Source organism: Rhinichthys klamathensis, unplaced genomic scaffold (assembly GCF_029890125.1).
Source record: "Rhinichthys klamathensis goyatoka isolate OS25496 unplaced genomic scaffold, OSU_Roscu_1.1 h1tg000050l_1, whole genome shotgun sequence".
NCBI classification, from domain to species: Eukaryota; Metazoa; Chordata; class Actinopteri; order Cypriniformes; family Leuciscidae; genus Rhinichthys; species Rhinichthys klamathensis.
This window is the reverse complement of record NW_026606596.1, coordinates 5,894,699-5,913,586: the sequence shown is the minus strand read 5'-3', so window position 1 is coordinate 5,913,586 and position 18,888 is coordinate 5,894,699. Positions and strand designations below refer to the sequence as shown.

The following is an 18,888-nucleotide window of genomic DNA, read 5'->3' as shown; positions in this document are numbered from 1 at the left end:
TTTACGACGGGGTTATTCATGAGCCATTACAACAGACTGATGAAAACAAACATCGTTACAGTTGAATGTACTTTTTTAAAGGGACAGTTCAGCCCAGAATGAAAATTCTGTCATAATTTATTCACCCTCATGTCATTCCAAACCTATAAGGCTTTCATTCTTCCACAGAACATAAAAGGAGTCACCCTAACATGAAACACAATTTCAGCTTTTAAGCTTAAAAAGAATGCAAATCATAAAACTGGTGCGCTATATTCCAAGACTTCTGAAGTAATACGATAGCTTTGTGTGATGAACAGACTGATTTTTTTTTAATTCGACTGGAAATTTACTGACCAGGTCAGTCAGTAAAAGAAAAATTAAGACCAAACGATTTACTGAAAAGATCCAACAAAAAAAAAACTTTGCTTTGATTGGTTCATTACACAAAGCTATTGAATTGCTTCAAAAGACTTGGAATATAGCGCACACAAAGTGGCATAAGTCAATTTTTTTATAGTTTAATGGCATTTTGCATCCTTTTTAAAGCTCCAGACCTCATCTATTGTAATTGCTTCGAAAAGAGCAAACAGCTATTTTTTTTTTTTTATCTCAGAATGACAGACAGAATTTTCACTTTTGGGTGAACGATCCCTTTATATCCATGTTTTGTCTGTTCCTATCCGAACATACCGTTCAGTTCATCTCCATCCTCCAGACTTTTACCCAGCTGTGCAAGGAGGTTAGCTTGGGCTGCATTTTTTTTGTGCTTCTTGCCTTCATAGTGCTGTCTAGCCATGCCGGGGTTGTTGAACCAGGCCTTGCACATCTGGCAGTAACGGTGTGAGAGCCTGCCATGTACGGAAGGACTTCCCGGGGAATCTTCAGTCACCATATGCTCTGAACTGACTGTCACCTCTGCAAGAGGGCAAAACAGACTTAGTATTGGTGCTCTGTTCATTAACAGGCTACAGATGGGCTACAAGCGTCCTTGGGTTTTATGAAAGGCGCTATATAAATTAAAGTTATTATTATTATTATTATTATTACAGATAAAGACTATTTATGTTAAAAAAACACCATGACTGAGAGAGAAACTGAGCTTTACCACTCATACAGGAGATACACAGTTGTGGTCAGAATTGTTGGCATCCCTGGTAAATATGATCAAAGATGGCTGTAAAAATAAATGTGCATTGTTTATCCTTATGATCTTTTATTTAAAAAATAGCAAAAATCTAACCTATAAAATAATTGAAAGTGGGGGGTAAGTCACAGTATGAAATAAAAAAAAAACATTCTCCAAAACAAACTTGCCACAATTATTGGCACCCCTAGAATATTTATGAGTAAAATATCTCTGAAGTGTATTCTCATTAATATTTTTTTTTTAGCACACCAGGGTGACTAGAAACATAAAATTGTCTAGCTATGACTTCTTGTTTCACAGGAGTTTAAATATGAGGAAACACAAAGGCCAAATTTCCTTTAATCATCCATCACAATGAGCAAAACCAAAGAATATAGAATATATAATTATGATGTTCAGCAAAAGATTGTTGAGCTCCACAAAATAAAAAAGTGTCTGAAAATAGCTAAAGCTTTGAAAAAGCTTCTTTAGTTCCAATCAACTAAAGATGTAACGAATCTGCCTGGAAGAGGACGTGTGTCTATATTGTCTTAATGCACGGTGAGGAGGACAGTTTGAGTGGTCAAAGACTCTCCAAGGATCACAGATGGAGAATTGCAGAGATTACTTGAGTCTTGGGTCAGAAAGCCAAAAAAAAAAAAAAAAAAATTCAAACAACCCCTGCATCACCATGTTGTTTGGGAGGGTTTCAAGAAAAATCCTCCTCACTCATCCAAAAACAAACTCCAGCTTTCAGTTGTCAGACACGACTGGAACTTCAAAAGGGACCTGAACCCTACAGAAAAAGAGTGGGCTGAACTGAAGAGGAGAAGCACCAGCATGGATCTGGGAATCTGAAGGATCTGGAGAGATTCTGTATGGAGGAATGGTCTCTGATCTCCAAACTCATCAGGCATTATAGGAGAAAACTCAGAGCTGTTATCTTGGCAAAAGGAGCTTGTAAAAATTATTTAATAAAAGGGTGCCCACACTTTCAATTCTTTTACTTCAATGAAAGGTTGGATTTTGAAAGGTTAGATTTTTTTTTTTTTTAATGAAAGATCAAAACGATAAACAATGAAGGTTTATTTTTATAGCCATCTTTGATCATATTTACAAGGGGTGCCAATACTGTGACTACAACTGTGTATATATACATAACATATACATATCAAACTATTTATTAATGGAGTCCTGCAGTTATGACATTTTTGCAACAAAAGAAAAATAAACAAAACATAATCGTAGTTTAAATCATTTGCAACATACCAACACAAGATAACAGCCAGCCTTACAGTTCAAATGTTATATCCATTTCTCATTTTATTTACCAATATCGGAGCAACAACAGCAGGTGTGTGACAGCATTAATAACACTTGTTAGAATTTCGGAGACATGCATACGTGATTCTATTGACGTTTTTTTGCTAGTGGTCTATCTCACCTGTCAAGGCATAGGGCACAGTCTCATGTCAGTTTGAAATATTTCATGGGTAAAGGCCGCAAATTAGGAACACACAATGTCCCCTGTGGCTGGAACTTAATAAGGTGCATTCTGAATCTCATGACACTAATATGATGAATTTGTTTCATAAACAGACGGGAGGTCATTTGTCTCACACTAGCAGGTGTTTCTCTGTTTGTTTTTAAGAAGTGCATTTTTATTACAAAGCTAAGAAGATGCTAATTATGCTCAGTTATAGTAAACGGTAAACATAAGACTACACTGACAGCGATCCCGTGTCATAACAAGTAGAAAATAGGAACGGCGAATGGCACAAATGGGGCGTCTTGGCTCTTCTCCTGTTTTTCAAATGAAAGATATCTGGGTAGATTCTGGCAGCTCTACAGGTGTATTTATAGAAGGTGTCAACATAACTCGATAATAGAAGCATTCTTTTTCCTTTTTTTTTCTTCTTCTTTCTGTCTCAGGTTCCCTGAGGTGTTTGAATGGAAGGTTGTTTTCATTATAACACATAATCAGAGTGTGATATGAAACGCTATACCGTGACAAATACAGTGGTCTGAGACCACAAGTGAAAATGGTTATATTTAGCTTTTCTTTTTCACAATTTAATATACAAATGTTTCAATTGCAAATAATGTTATCAGCATAACAATTGGAGAATGAGAACTTCTGATTTTTTTGGTATTTCGTATTATTTAAACATTTATCTGCCATTTAAAGTCAGCAAGATTTTTTTTAAATAAATAAATAAAAATATTTAGCAATTCAAGTAAATTGCAAGTTTATAAAATTCTTACTGGCTTTTGAACGGTTTTGTACCTGTTTCTTCTGACATTCTGTCTCTGTTTATAATTGGAAAGGGGTGCAGGTGCAAAAGATCAACATAATTGTATGTGTTATCATTTGGAGCTTTAATAATATCTTGTTCAAATTAGCATTACAGTAATTATGTAGATCTGCAGTGGACCGGTTTAATAATGGCAATGACACTCAAGGGTAATTTAATAAAACGATATCCTCATCTGTATTCCATCCTTGACCATGTCCATTTCGTCTACACCTTATCATTATAGAGTGGTGCAGGAGTGACGTCAAAACCCGGAAGTCTAATTCGCCACTGGTTCCCTCGAGATTTTCTTACGGGGGTTTAAAATGGGGGGTTTTCTGTTTATGATTAAAGTACGGTCTGTGTTAAATATACTTGGCCGTTTTGTCCTGCAACGTAAACTGCACAGTCACACCCCAAATGCTAGTTACTTATTAGAAACATGTTTTCAAAAATAAACATAACTGCCTCAAAATTTGCGTTTTTCGCCACACATGTAAAACAAAAAATTCGGACCAGAAAAATCATCATCATGTAAGACCTTTATGACGGCGGAAGCAGCCGTATAGCAACCGTCCAAATGTAACTGAATAATGCTGAGCCTCTACTATGACTGCTGAACAAACAACAAAAGGACAGTTTCTTGAACCCTATTATGGTTACTAATAGTTTTTAATGGTGTTGCTTAGTGAGGCTTGCTATTTGAACAAACACTTTAAAAAATCAGCACGTAACTCGTCCCGCACCATTTGTGCTGTGGACATAAAAGCACATTAAATCATGAGACTTGTTGATGAGAGGTGCGCTATTACTTTCTAAGTGATTGGACATAGGATTGCCGCCTGATGTGGATGATAAAACAGGCAAAGCTCACTTTTTTTGCAGAAAATGTCAAATCTAGTCTTGTGAATGGATTTAACCTGATATACTGTGTTGCATGGGATGGACACTTTGGATAAAACACAACAACATCAAGAGGTCCCTGTCTTTTGTCAATGAGAAATGGCAGTACACTCCTACTTCATCTGTTTCTGCATATCCAGCAGTCATTCTGGGTTGTTTCTGAGCTCTTTCCATTTGTTTCTTTTTTGGGTCCTTTCGCACCCTCAGGTACCTTGGCCACGCGCAATTATGCATGCTAAGTGAGTCAGTGATGTGTTGTCCCTGCTAAAGGCCCTGCTCTTATCATAAACATGCTACAAGCGACAGTTTTGAGAACACAAACCTCTGATATGCCTAATGCACTCACATTTGGGTGAATGAAAAAAAGGACATCCAAGTCCTGATATACTGCAAACTTGTGAAACTCACTTGTCAACTTCATCATTCATTTATTTATTGTTACATTTTCTGAAAATGTGTGTGCTGGTCCCAGAAGTATTCTTTTATTATTGTTCATTTGCTACAAACTTCTGATTTGAAGCAAAATTTTTTTTAAATCAGACAAAAAGACAAAGGTACAAGACTGTCTATCTATCTATCTATCTATCTATCTATCTATCTATCTATCTATCTATCTATCTATCTATCTATCTATCTATCTATCTATCTATCTATCTATCTGTCTGTCTGTCTGTCTGTCTGTCTGTCTGTCTTGTTGTCTACATGTTGCTTTTTTCGACTCTTTGATTGGTGTAATTTTCTGTACAGTATCATGGGTAATGTAGTTTTTTACTGTTAAAAATAATTCTACTGTTAAGCATGATTATTTAAAAAAATTAGCTGAAATAATGCGGGCTGACGGCCAAATACCATCGATTAACAACCTCGTAGCTCAGAGTAAGGCTGTCTTTAAAGGTTTAAAAGTTATCATTCAAAATCAGTTTCCTTATGGAGAAAATGAATGGAGTTTTTACTTCCGGAACCCCGCTGTTGCACATAATAGTTTTTAGTGCATTGCTATGCGGTTGCTAAGATCTGAGACACTATTGTGGGTGGTTGCTATACACTTGCTAAGGTCTTCTGTGAAACTGTGCATTACTACGCAGTTGGGTTCGATTAATGGCTCTGTGCGATTGTTAAACAGTTGCCAAGGTTTCTAAGTAGCTTTCAGTGCACTGCGTTGCGATCTCACGGGTGTTTTGCATGGTTCCTATGCGGTGGCTAAGATCTTCCGAGTATTTTTTTGTGCATTGCAGGGCTTGTTAAGCACCTATGTATAAAATGCAGGTTTAGGGTTTTTAAAAAAGACCAAAACTCTAACTGTGAGCAGTAGTCTTTATCAAATATCATATTACACCTCATCAAACATCAATAATATCAAATAACTTGAGCATTAATAATAATGAACTCATTCTCAAGAACAAATTGCCTCATTATCTAATATTCAGAGTCTGTCCATGGCTAAACAGGTCACTTCCCCGCTGACTGCTTAAGACGTCATATGTGTGTAAAACTCATTTGAGTATGAATACTGATACAGGAACAGCTTGGGCTTCATTAATATGGTGATCTAGTCAGTGTGGAGCTGATCTTAGACCCCTACCTTTAGATGTGATGGCAGGTGGTTCCCCCAGCAGTAGCCTCAGTCTCTTGGCATGGATCTTGCCCTGGTAGTGTGACTGGGCCACCACCGCTGAAGTGAACGACATATTGCACAGCGTGCAGCATTTGTTCTTGTCCACGTCTCCCTCCGCACTGCCCTGGGACGACACAGAGACAGACACATACTCTGATATCCTTTAACCGGGCCCGTTTTTCATCTTCAGCTAATAATACTGGAGAACAGAATGATTTATGAAGCAAATGTGTTATATCAAAACTTTAAGAGGAAGATATGAAATTTGGCTGTCAAATTGGCAGATGTGGGTCGCTCTGTGGAGAAGTAATTTAAAAACTTCTAAAAACGGTGTAGCATATATTCTACTTCCTGCACTGATGCAACCACTCTTGAGTTTCTCATCTTGACTGAAATTTGGCTCTAAACACTGTTGTGGAAGTCAAATCGAAACTTTCGGTAAAAGCTAATTGTTGTTTTAAAGTGCAGTCAAAGTACTATTTGAAAAGGTAGTTACACTACTAAGCTAATAGTACACTATTAATAGACCTATTACACTAATAACAAAAACATGAGAGGGCAATATTTTCAATAAAAAAATATATTTCATTTAAAAATATAGTGCATTTTTTAACTGAATCTATCTATCTATCTATCTATCTATCTATCTATCTATCTATCTATCTACTCTACTGTATCTGTCTATCTATCTATCTATCTATCTATCTATCTATCTACTGTATCTATCTATCTATCTGTCGATCTCTTTGTGTGTGTGTGTGTGTGTGTGTGTGTGTGCGCGAGTGTGATTATACAAGTTGAAAATAAATACAACAAAAACAATGACAACCTGACCCTAACAAAACAATAAATAAAAAACTAAGAGCAGAGGCTAGTTGTTGGCTTTTTTTCTAAATAAAAATCAGTAAATTTATTCTCGTTTTTTTTTTTTTTTTTTTCTATTTAAATTCTATTTACAAACTCACCACACACAATAACGGTCAATAACTGTAATTTGTTGAAAGCTAATCTTTTTCTGAAAAACATGACACCTTGCACATGAAGATAGCACATTGTTTTAGAATTTTACAGTCAAAAAAATCAAAATGTGAGAAAAACACCTATTTTAGCTTCAGGTTCTAAAGGGTTAAGGAATAGTTATGTCATTTTTACTTCCAATCATGTCATTTCAAACCTGTATACTGTTATTTTTTATAATACAAAAGAAATGTTTGAAGAATCGGTATGCAATTTTTGCAATATAACAACAGTTTATAGTGACCATGTCTGTCACACTTCAAAAAGGACCCCAAAAAACAACAAATACCAAAACCACCATAAAAGTATCTTAATACAATCCATGAGATGTCATTTGTGGTAAGAAAATCTAAATCTAAATTTCTCCTTTCTTTTTTCCACGGAAAAATGACATGATGATGAGTGACCTACAATTTTTTTCTTGCATGAAATGTTCCATTAAGCATTAAATAATGAGAACCTGACTGACTTTCTGAGCTTTAATTGTTCTATAACCCTTGAGCTTGAACTGAGGTCTGTCTTCTCTCCGCGGGGCATTGATCTGTGTCCACTCATTCTGCTTCTTGTTATTCCTCTCCTGACACGCCATAATGTCTTTATTTACTCTCCCGAGGGAAAAGACCTCACCAATCTCCAGCTAAACCGTCAAAGTCCATTTAGATATTGACCTTGACTGGAAACAATCATCACCTCTGCACAGGAGAGAAGCATCTCTTTTAATTTCAAGCAAATTCTTTAATATTGCTGGCAGTGACGAGACAAAACAAACCTGTGTCTAACTCACATTATGAGAGTGAGATTAACCAAAGAAATACATGAGGAGCAGAGACTCAAATGTTTCTAGATGCTTTATAGGTGTGTCTGCGGGGGTTATTTTATTTTGTTATTTTGAATTAAAATAGTCTTCTAATCTAATGCTGATTCTAATGCTGCTTATATATCACAAGAAAAGGTAAACACAAATGTTTTCCAGAGCTCCGCAGTTAGGCTTGAGCTTGATTCAACCACACACAGTGGATGCGTCACAGGGTCCAGCTACATGAAAAAGGTGAAAGAACTAGGGTAAAACACAGGTGCAAGCAACAATTACATTTAACTAAACAAAAAACAAAACTCTGTCTGCATCTGCACCCTACAACACCCCTTTTTCTATGCGGAGCAGCTTCCAACATTCCCTCAAAATGCTTGTAATATCCTGGACTAACATTTTCCATGACTGATATCCATGACTGCGTCTCTTGAATTATATCTTGCAGAGAAAATGGATTTGGCTACGGGCAAAGTTAAGTTTCATAACATTATATTTTTAATTTAACTGAAATCCTGTACTATAACTAGCGCTGCATTTGTACTTTTGACTGAACTGTTTGCTTGTTTATTTCCTATTGTACAAATTTCTTATATTTTTATAATGGCTAATCTTGTTTAGTTAAGTATTATTTTTCAATAAATATTATTTTATATAAATAGCATGCCGCATTTGGTATTGAGAAAGGGTCCGTTAGTGATAGTGATTTCGACTTCAGTGAAAGTTACCATCAGTCTTTATGAGCGAGTCAGTATCAAAATACTTTTATATTAAAAGGGACTGAAACAAGGTAGTAAACAATAAGACGCACTGACTAGCGCTGTCGTATGAAATCCCCTTAACTGTTAAAAGGACAAAGACAAAGATATCGCTTTCCTCAGCAGACTTTCAAACTGATCTTGTGATTATGAATATAAGATTGACCTGAAGAATATCAGCTAGATGCAGGTAATGCACTCGCTTAGTCTATAGGCCAATTCACACCGCACAGCAGGGTTTTGTCAGATCAGTGTGTTACCCCTGTCGGCGTTGGTTGGGGCAGTGTGATCATGACAGTTATTTTTCATAACATTCTAAATCAAACGGCCAATTTGTTTGTTGGCATTTGTCTTTGTGGTGTGAATTGGCCTTATCTCTCTCTCTCATAATACTCTACTCTACATAATACAATAAGCTTCAATGAAGCGACTCGGTGTTCCATCATTACTAGCTCTAAAGTGACATTTTAGAATTAGTAATGGAGACTCGGTCACACCTGTCAAACTGTAAACTTGAGATTTGAATCCGTGGCGGAAGGAAATAGTTCTGTACAAAGAGGGTTTTAAAGACACTCCGTTGTAGTTTTTCTTTTTACACACTTGTGCTGTCGAACTGTTGTATAAACTCAATATCACACTCATAGCCATGCGACATTGCTGTATATCAGCACGCTGTGATTACCTACGACACTCTGCCTGAATCACAGCCATGCTTATATAGAGCGATATTGAACGGCTACTCGTGTGATATTGTTTATATAAAAACAATGACTCAAATATTGTTTAAGATTATTCAAATGTTGTTTATGAATATTAACAATATTCAGGTCAATCAGAGTTGGCCTGAATAAACTGTAATCTGAAACAGACTATACAAGCAAAAGTTCCTGTCGACATATAAATACAATTTTGTAAAATAAGATTTTATTTTGTAGAGGAAACAAATCATGCAAGTCTGTCACAGATTTGTTTGTTTTTTTATGTAATTTGCTTTGATAAGAAAGTCACTCAAGAACATTTTTTGCTAAAATATGCCCAATATATCCATTCAAAATTAGCAAAACCTCAACTAGTTTGTACCAGTCATGTACAGCAGTCCAAACCCCAGACATTCACAAGCCATGTGTGACATAAAGTGACAGCTTGTCATGTGAAAGTTGTAACAAAATGGATTGGGTCATTCTTCGTACTTCTAAAAGATCCACTTAATCACTAAACCCCAATGATAGCCTGAAATGTGAGAGACGCGGGACTGGGCAGAAGTAATACGCTTAGACGAGCAGGTCATCCATGTCAATCAATATGTTGTGGACATAAAACCGTTTTTCCTGGTAGCTACATCTGGGTTCCTCAATGGAGTAATGAAACTGCCAGCTTCAATTTTTTAGAAGGAAAGTGGCTTGGAATTGGTGCTAGTATTTTTTTTTCCTGCAATCTAACAAATTCAAATAGCATAACTAGCAACAAATTCTCTATCAGTGCCAATGCATGTACATTAAAAAGCCATATGTAGGCGTATTTCTTCACTTACATTGTCTGTCCGAAGTTTCTTTGCAGGGCAGCCACCATCCACTGGGTGTAACATGTAATACAGGCGAACTTTGTTTGCATGCTTTCGACTCTGCAAGAAAATGAGATAGAGAGTGTTTCACAAGTAGCCAGTTTCATTCCAGTTGTTGTGAAGATAATGGGTAGACGCTCAGTCTAGGTGCTAGTTCTGGGTTTATCACCAAGTTCACTCAGGTGTGTCGGCCAGAACACCACTTAAGGCCAAATGTTCCAGAGTATGAAATAAAGAGCGGAGAAATAGTTCTGATTCTGTTTCTTTATTCCTCTTTCTTGTGTGAGTGAGTTTGAGGGTGAGTGTAATTCTGAGTGTGGTTTCTATAAAGAGAGAAACAAATTACAAATGAATAAATTAAACATATGCATACACTCATTCCTCTCTAAGCACTAATATACATTACTAAACAAAGCAAACAATAGTCAAAATATATCTATACAGTATATCTCTTAAACTCTAATACTGTAAGCATAATGTAAAGATTCAAACACTTATTATAAAGGATCCTCAGATTTTCTATTATAAGTTAAATTCCCACTAACATAGATAGCACTTACTGTCATCTATGATAATACACTTTATAGCTTCAACTAACTAAACAGCTGGATGGTTTTATTATGAAAAAACCCCGTACTGAATGCTATATTCCATTCGAGCTAGCAAAGCCCTGACTGAGAAACCTCGATAGCGATCCAAATAACAATATTTACCACCACTTACTTCTTATTTTACTCAACCACAAAGTACTGATCAATCCTAACAACAAATATGAAAGTATAAACACATCTAAACACGATATTACATATCGTTAACTCGACGTACTAAAATCAGACGAGTCGAAGCTCGAGCGTGAAATGAACGAACGTGGATATAATTAGCACCACGGTCGCATAGCGACTCCTTAAACTCCTAACTCTTATCCACATCAAATAACAGAAATAACTAGTTTAACAAATAATACAATATCACATATGTACTTACTCTTCTCATTTACGCACACTCTGAAGAAAGGTGCAGCTCACATCTACAATCCGACCGACCGACCGACTGACTATCTCTATCGTACTGCATACTAACTGTGTGACGTCAGATAGTATACAAACCAGCGCGCGCTTCGGCTACCGTTACAAGCACTGAATAAACGGAAGTAAACGTGAAACAAAGCCTAATATGGTCAACTATACAAAATAATAGCAACACTGAAATAACTTTGGGGCCTTTTCTACAGCCGCCCCCGAATGTATGTAATACATTCGCTCATCAATAAAGGCAACAAAGTTCTATGGCTGGGGTGTAGTGGCAGGAGTGGAACCGTTTCCATCTTCTCCAGATGGAAGTGCAGGGAGGACAACCAGTCTGGCAACTGGCCGTGTGTAGATTCTCTCCTTCACCTTTACATCAGCGGACCTGATGTGCCCGTCAGGGCTGGGATGAGTCTTAACCACTTTCCCAATGGGCCAGAGAGCCCTCGGAAGATGTGGGTCAGCGATCATCACTACCCAGTCCCCTTCAATATCAGCTGGTGTAGCCTGCCACTTCTGGCGAGCTTGCAGGCTCGGCACATAGAGTCGGATGAAACGGGCCCAAAAGTGGTCAGCCAAAACTTGGGAGTGTTTCCAACGGCGGCGACAGATGAGCTCACTTTCGGGGTAGACTACCTGAGGCAACGAACCATCAGGCCGCCCCATAAGAAGAACACTGGGAGTCACTGGATCTGGGTCGCTGGCATCTGAAGAAACATAACCCAAGGGCTTACTGTTGAGGATCCCTTCCACCTCAGTAAGTACAGTGCGAAGCACTTCTTCCGGAACAGGTTGAGCACCGACTGTGGCATAGAGTGCACTCTTAACTGAGCGTATCTCCCTCTCCCACACCCCTCCGAAGTGAGGAGCGGCTGGGGGGTTAAAGCGGAAGGAGATCTTCTGTGGTGCAAGGAGATGTTGTAGTTCTTTAGACATTCCAGCGAAGGTCTCACGGAGTTCTCGCTCACCTCCCTTGAAATTTGTCCCTTGATCGGAAAACAGCTCGGCAGGTGTTCCTCTACGGGAAATAAATCGACGAAGGGACATCAGAAAAGCATCCGTATCAATAGAGGTAAGGAGGTCCAAGTGCACTGCCCTCGTTGTGAGGCACTTGAAAATGATCCCCCATCTCTTCTCCCGGCGCCGGCCAACTTTGACCTCAAATGGCCCAAAGCAGTCCATCCCTGTAGAGTAGAAAGCCGGCTTGTAAAGGCGCAGACGGGCTGATGGCAGGTCTGCCATTTTCGGCACTGCAGGTCTTGCCCTCCATCGCCGACAGTCAGCGCAGCTATACTGGTAGCGCCGGACAGCCTCACGCCCTCGCAGGATCCAGAAGGAGCGTCGAAGCTCGGCGAACACCCGCTCTGGGCCTGGGTGGCGTAGGCGGTTGTCGAAATCTTGGATCAAGAGCGTAGTCACTCGATGACCTGGGTCTAAGATGACTGGATGAAGAGTGGTCAGTTCTAGGCCTTCTGCTCGACGGAGTCGTCCTCCAACACGAATGAGCTCTCCCTTTTCATCCAGCTCTGGAGACAGCATACGGAGTCGACTGCTGCTGGGAACTGGTTTACCAGCTTTCAGGAGGCTGTACTCTTGCTGAAAACTATCCCTCTGAGCCCTCTGAAGTATTAACCGTTCAGCCTGTCGGTAGTCTTCAGCTGTGGGCTTATCATTAAAGTTGGCCGCCCCATGCAGCTCCTGCACTGTCTCATCCAGCAGCTCCTTCCACGAGCCGTATTGACTCACTTCTGAAGTCGACTGGCTTGATGCAACTGCGGCGACCCCACAGAAAGTAGACTTGCGCAGCTCTGAGGTATCTTCTGCTTGTTCAACAGCAGGGTCCTCTGGCCATGAGTCTGGACTGGTCAGGAGGAAGGCAGGTCCCAGGCTCCATCTATTTGGCTGAACAAGCTCTCTCAGCTTCTTCCCTCGTGTTACGTCATCAGCAGGGTTTCTTGCGGTATCAACATATCTCCAGGCATGCCTGTCAGTCAGCTCCTGTATCTCGGCCACGCGGGTGCCCACAAAGACCTTGAATCGACAAGATTCAGACCTCAGCCATGTCAGCACCGTTGTGGAATCTGACCAAAGGATTGTCTGATCAATGTGGATGGTAAGCTCCCTCTTCAGCACCTGCGAGAGCTGTGCACCCGTAAGGGCAGCACAGAGTTCTAATCGGGGCATAGAGTGAAATCGCTTGGGAGCAACTCTAGAACGGGCCATCAGGAATGACAGATACACTTCACCGTGTCTGTCAGTGGTCCGGAGGTATGCCACTGATCCATAAGCCTCTTCTGAGGCGTCGCAAAATACATGCACCTCTCTCTGAAGACCGGAGGTGTCCACGTCCTTCGACAAGTATGGTCGGGGCAGGGTGACTTGAGGTAAGACTTGTAATTCTTCTTCCCAGTCTTTCCACTGCTGCAGAAGCTCCTGCGGTAGTAATGGATCATCCCATCCCCTGTGTTTGTCCCAAAGGTGTCGGACAATTATCTTAGCCCTGGTGGTGTAGGGTAGGATGAACCCCAAGGGGTCGTACTGACTCGCCAGCACCTTATAGATATTACGCATCGTGGGAACCCCATACTCCACATGGCGATGCTTGTAGCCAAGGACATCCGTGTGGAAGAGCCAGCTTAGCCCTAGAGTAGATTCTGGGGTATCCGTCTTGTTCTGAGCCAGCCATAGCTCAACACTGGCAGAGCAGCTCTCTTCTGGTAGGTGACTTATTACACCTGGTTCGTTGCTTGCCCACTGACGCAGATCAAAGCCTGCAGACGCAAGAAGGGCTCGTAGCTTGTCTACAAGGTGCCTCGCATCAGCAATATTGGGAACACTCTGGAGACAGTTATCTACATAAAAGCATTTCTCAACTGAGAACCTCACCTCTTCATCTGGCTGGCGTGAAGCCAGATCAGAGACGTGGCGCTGTAAGGCGAATGTGGCACAGCAGGGGCTACATGTTGTACCAAACGGTAGCACCTGCCACTCGTACACTGCAGGAGGGCCTTCTTGACTGACGTCGCGCCAAAGGAATTTGAGCAGAGCACGATCTTCTGGGAGGAGGCGAACTTGGTGGAACATGCCTCTGATGTCTCCGCTAACCGCAACTGCATGCTCTCGGAATCTTAGCAGGACTCCCAGTAGTGATGCTCCTAATGTCGGCCCAGGCAGTAGATTGTCATTGAGGATCTGCCCTCGATACTGGTAGGAGCAGTTGAATACCAGCCTATTCTTGCCATTATGGCTCACCAGATGGTGAGGAATATACCATTCCTCACAACCTTCCTCGGCTGAAACTTTCGGTCCACACTTGATGACATAGCCCGCCTTGATAAGTTTCTCCATCTCCACTCTGTAGGCTTCTGCCCGTGCAGAATCTCTAGCCAGTCGCCTCTCTACACTTCGTAAACTGGGCATGACGGCTTCTTCAGTAGCCTGAAAGAGCGGCATGTCTCTCTTGCGGAGCAGCGGGGTGGCGTAACGTAGAATGCCATCAACCTCTACCCTGATGGTTTTGGTCTCCAGGATGCTGATGGCCTCTTGGTCCTGTCTTGAACGAGTAACTAGTTTCTCGCTTCTGAATGGGACATCGTCGACCTGCCATAATCTCTCAACATGTTTCATCAGTTCGCTCACCTGGGGTGCTACTGTTGTAAATAGACACTGCCGTGGTTGGGTGAGGTGACAGACTACACTCGCTGGGCCCTGCAGTGTCCAGCCCAGCCTTGTGCGGATGGCAGCAGGCCCTCCTGGAGGTCCCAATCTGACAGGTTCAATGGGAGTGACGAGATGGGGGTGGTCACTTCCAATTAGAAGCAAGGGCTTAACATTCATAAGGGTCTGAATGGGAAGACCAATAAGGTGCTTGTATGTGTTCCTGAGTTGCTCCATGGGGTAAGTATGGGTAGCTAGTCCAATACGAGCACTGGTGAATGCACCTATAATCTTGAACTTAGTCTTTGGCTTTGACGGCGAAGAAATGGAGAACGACACTGATGCACCACGGAGGGTCCGCACTTCATCTCTAATTGTGCGTAGTGGTAGGTCCTCTTGAATCCCCTGCACACCTAGCTTCTCTGCAGCATCTGGCAACAGCATAGTTCTCTCTGAACCGTCGTCAAGTATGGCATAGGTGTTGATTGATTGGTCACCATGGTGAATCCGGACTTTGACAACTTTAAGAAGAACCCGACTGCCTTCAGTGGGTCTGTCTAGATACAGAACCTCTGTTGTGCCCCTTATGCCATGGCTTTCCGCTGCTGGTGTCGATGATGCCTCCTTAGGTGACCTCATATTCACCTCATGCAGCACCTGGAGGTGTTTCCCTTGGCAGAGGCTGCAAGTTTTCTTTAAGTTGCATTGAGCCGCCTGGTGTGGCCGTGCACATCGCCAACACCTCTTGTTCCTTTTTATCCATTCAGTCAGCTGATCCTTTGATAGCCTGGATACCTCTGTACACTGGCTAAGGTAGTGTTCCTCGTTATTGCAGAATGGACAGTATGGCTTGCTCTTGTTCCCTTTGAAGGAGCTGCGTGGCACTGGAGCCTCAGGTTTCTTAGCTGTGTCCTTCACACCATGGAGGACAGTGGTAGGTTGCTTACCCTTCCTACCCTCTTGTCGGAACACCGGCTTCTCCCGCACTCCTCTCACAGCTAACTGTCCTTCAAAGTCCTGGCACCAAGACTCGTATTTCAGCCAATCTGAAAGATTAGTTAAGGTGTGGGTTCTTGTGCCCTGATGATACATGCAGCGGCGAAACTCGGCTCTTTGCTCAGATGGCAGCTTGCTCAGCAGACGAGCAACATGTGAGCCGCATTGTAGTTCCACTTCACCCTCGTGGCCTAGTGTTTTCAGCATTCCCACGAGTGACTGTATCTGGAGTGCAAACTTCTCAAATGCAGCAAAGTCTCCCCGTCTTATGTCTGGTGAGTCCAGCACAGCAGCAATACGCCTCAGCGCTATCTGATGTGGTTGGCCAAACTTGTCATTCAGGGCAACCATTGTGTCTGAAAAGGGTGTTGGGGAGTTAAGGTAAGCATCTGCTATTAACCTGGCTTCTTCTAGTTGCAGGTGATCGACCAACACTTGGTATTTAAACAGCTCAGATGCGTCATGTGGTAAGAGGTTTTCCAATGAGATCTTGAGCCGTGCAAACTCACTTGGGTCCCGACTGGCGAAGTTGCGGATTGTTGGGCGTGGCCCACGGTAACTTGGCTCTGGGACGTTGGAGTTATGACCCTGAGGTGATCTAAAGGGCAGTGGCTGTGTCCATGCCATGCTTGGATGTCGCTGTTGGGGCGTTGCGTTACAGCCAAGCTTACTCCGTTGACCACTATAAGCTGTAGGGCACTTGGGCTCAGCTGGAGGTAATCCGTGTGGCTGTGGCAGAAACTGAACGGGCTTGAACCAGGGCGATGGCTGACGGACAGTGTCCTCCCATGGCTTTGCAGTAGGAAGGGCCCCATGTGCTGAGTGATAAACTTGTGGCTGGCCCACAAACATGTCAGGAGCTGGGGCTGGCAATGCTTCTTCCTTAGTTCTTGGAACCTCATCTGTTCTCCTAATAAGCGAATTTAGCATAGGTGGGTCACCAGGCAGAAGTTCGTCAATTACTGGGTCTGGCCATGGTGGTGGTGCAGGCCAATCATCCTCTTCCTCAGCGTTAGGTTCACTTTCGACAGGTGGCCGTGGCGACATCACCGTTAACTCTGGCTTTCTGGTATGAAGAGAGGTTGGACTCTGCATGTTACAAACAGAATCTACTAACTGTCTCATGTCTGCTCGCAGCGCTCTAAGCTCGACCAAGTCTGATGCCATGTGCCGCTGTGTCTGCTGCAGGAGGTGTCTTTCATGACGAATGTCATCTAACTCAACTCGGCTGTCATGCTGTGGATGTATGGGGTGCAGCGCTGGAGGTAGGGGAGTAGAGTAATCTCGTAGCTGTTCCCTAAACTCTCTCTCTGGAAACCGCTGGGGGGCTAGCTGATTCTTCTGGCTGTGCTGTTGGTTCTCAGCCCTATAGCCCAGGTCCATCTCCTGAAGAATAGCATCCCGCCTCTGGCGTCGAAGAGGAGAGTCTGGTGGGGAGGTGAGGGGTGTCATCCTGGCATTTCCCTCCTGGTGATAACTCTCTGATTCCTCTCTGTACCTCTGACCGATGTAGCCTCTATAATCGACCTCATAATCTGCATAGCGCACAGGTGGGTGAATGTGCCGTTTGGGACGTGCACCACTAGCATCATACTCTGGATGTAGTTCCATCTCTGACGTAAACTCAGTGATCCGGCTCGAAGGACCATCAATGTCGTGAAGATAATGGGTAGACGCTCAGTCTAGGTGCTAGTTCTGGGTTTATCACCAAGTTCACTCAGGTGTGTCGGCCAGAACACCACTTAAGGCCAAATGTTCCAGAGTATGAAATAAAGAGCGGAGAAATAGTTCTGATTCTGTTTCTTTATTCCTCTTTCTTGTGTGAGTGAGTTTGAGGGTGAGTGTAATTCTGAGTGTGGTTTCTATAAAGAGAGAAACAAATTACAAATGAATAAATTAAACATATGCATACACTCATTCCTCTCTAAGCACTAATATACATTACTAAACAAAGCAAACAATAGTCAAAATATATCTATACAGTATATCTCTTAAACTCTAATACTGTAAGCATAATGTAAAGATTCAAACACTTATTATAAAGGATCCTCAGATTTTCTATTATAAGTTAAATTCCCACTAACATAGATAGCACTTACTGTCATCTATGATAATACACTTTATAGCTTCAACTAACTAAACAGCTGGATGGTTTTATTATGAAAAAACCCCGTACTGAATGCTATATTCCATTCGAGCTAGCAAAGCCCTGACTGAGAAACCTCGATAGCGATCCAAATAACAATATTTACCACCACTTACTTCTTATTTTACTCAACCACAAAGTACTGATCAATCCTAACAACAAATATGAAAGTATAAACACATCTAAACACGATATTACATATCGTTAACTCGACGTACTAAAATCAGACGAGTCGAAGCTCGAGCGTGAAATGAACGAACGTGGATATAATTAGCACCACGGTCGCATAGCGACTCCTTAAACTCCTAACTCTTATCCACATCAAATAACAGAAATAACTAGTTTAACAAATAATACAATATCACATATGTACTTACTCTTCTCATTTACGCACACTCTGAAGAAAGGTGCAGCTCACATCTACAATCCGACCGACCGACCGACTGACTATCTCTATCGTACTGCATACTAACTGTGTGACGTCAGATAGTATACAAACCAGCGCGCGCTTCGGCTACCGTTACAAGCACTGAATAAACGGAAGTAAACGTGAAACAAAGCCTAATATGGTCAACTATACAAAATAATAGCAACACTGAAATAACTTTGGGGCCTTTTCTACACCAGTGTTGACAAAAAAACAGCTCGCCATTGATTATCAGGCTAAGCAATGTCAGACCCGACCCAAACAATTCTCATCAGAGCTACAGGAACAAGATTATGGACTACAGCTTTCATTTCTCAAAGCTTGATGTGCCCCTCTGAATGATCGCTCTGGTGGGTGGATAAAGGTCCGTATTGATTGTTGTGTAGCAGATGAATGCCCAAACATATGAGCAGTGAAAAGGCACCAGAGGAGTAATTCTCACAGAGGGTTCTTCAATCCATTATCAAGAAATCTAACCCAAAATAGTCAATCTCCATAAAACTAAAACGGTTTGTAGCAGTTATGGTGCCTGCAAGACAAAGGATTTTTGGAAATCTAAAAGGCAGAAAGATG

General features: G+C 41.7%; 1 protein-coding gene across 3 annotated transcripts in view; it reads right to left on the bottom strand.

Annotated features, from left to right (window-relative positions):
- zmat4a (zinc finger, matrin-type 4a) overlaps positions 1–18,888 on the bottom strand; it is a 45,243-nt gene that overhangs the window by 16,292 nt on the left and 10,063 nt on the right. For all 3 annotated transcript variants that reach the window (XM_056247917.1, XM_056247919.1, XM_056247918.1), the window contains 3 exons: positions 10,035–10,124; positions 5,888–6,044; positions 673–897 (listed from right to left, as the gene is read on the bottom strand). In XM_056247917.1, coding sequence (XP_056103892.1) covers positions 673–897; positions 5,888–6,044; positions 10,035–10,124 — 472 coding nt within the window. The remainder of the gene's footprint in view (positions 1–672; positions 898–5,887; positions 6,045–10,034; positions 10,125–18,888) is intronic.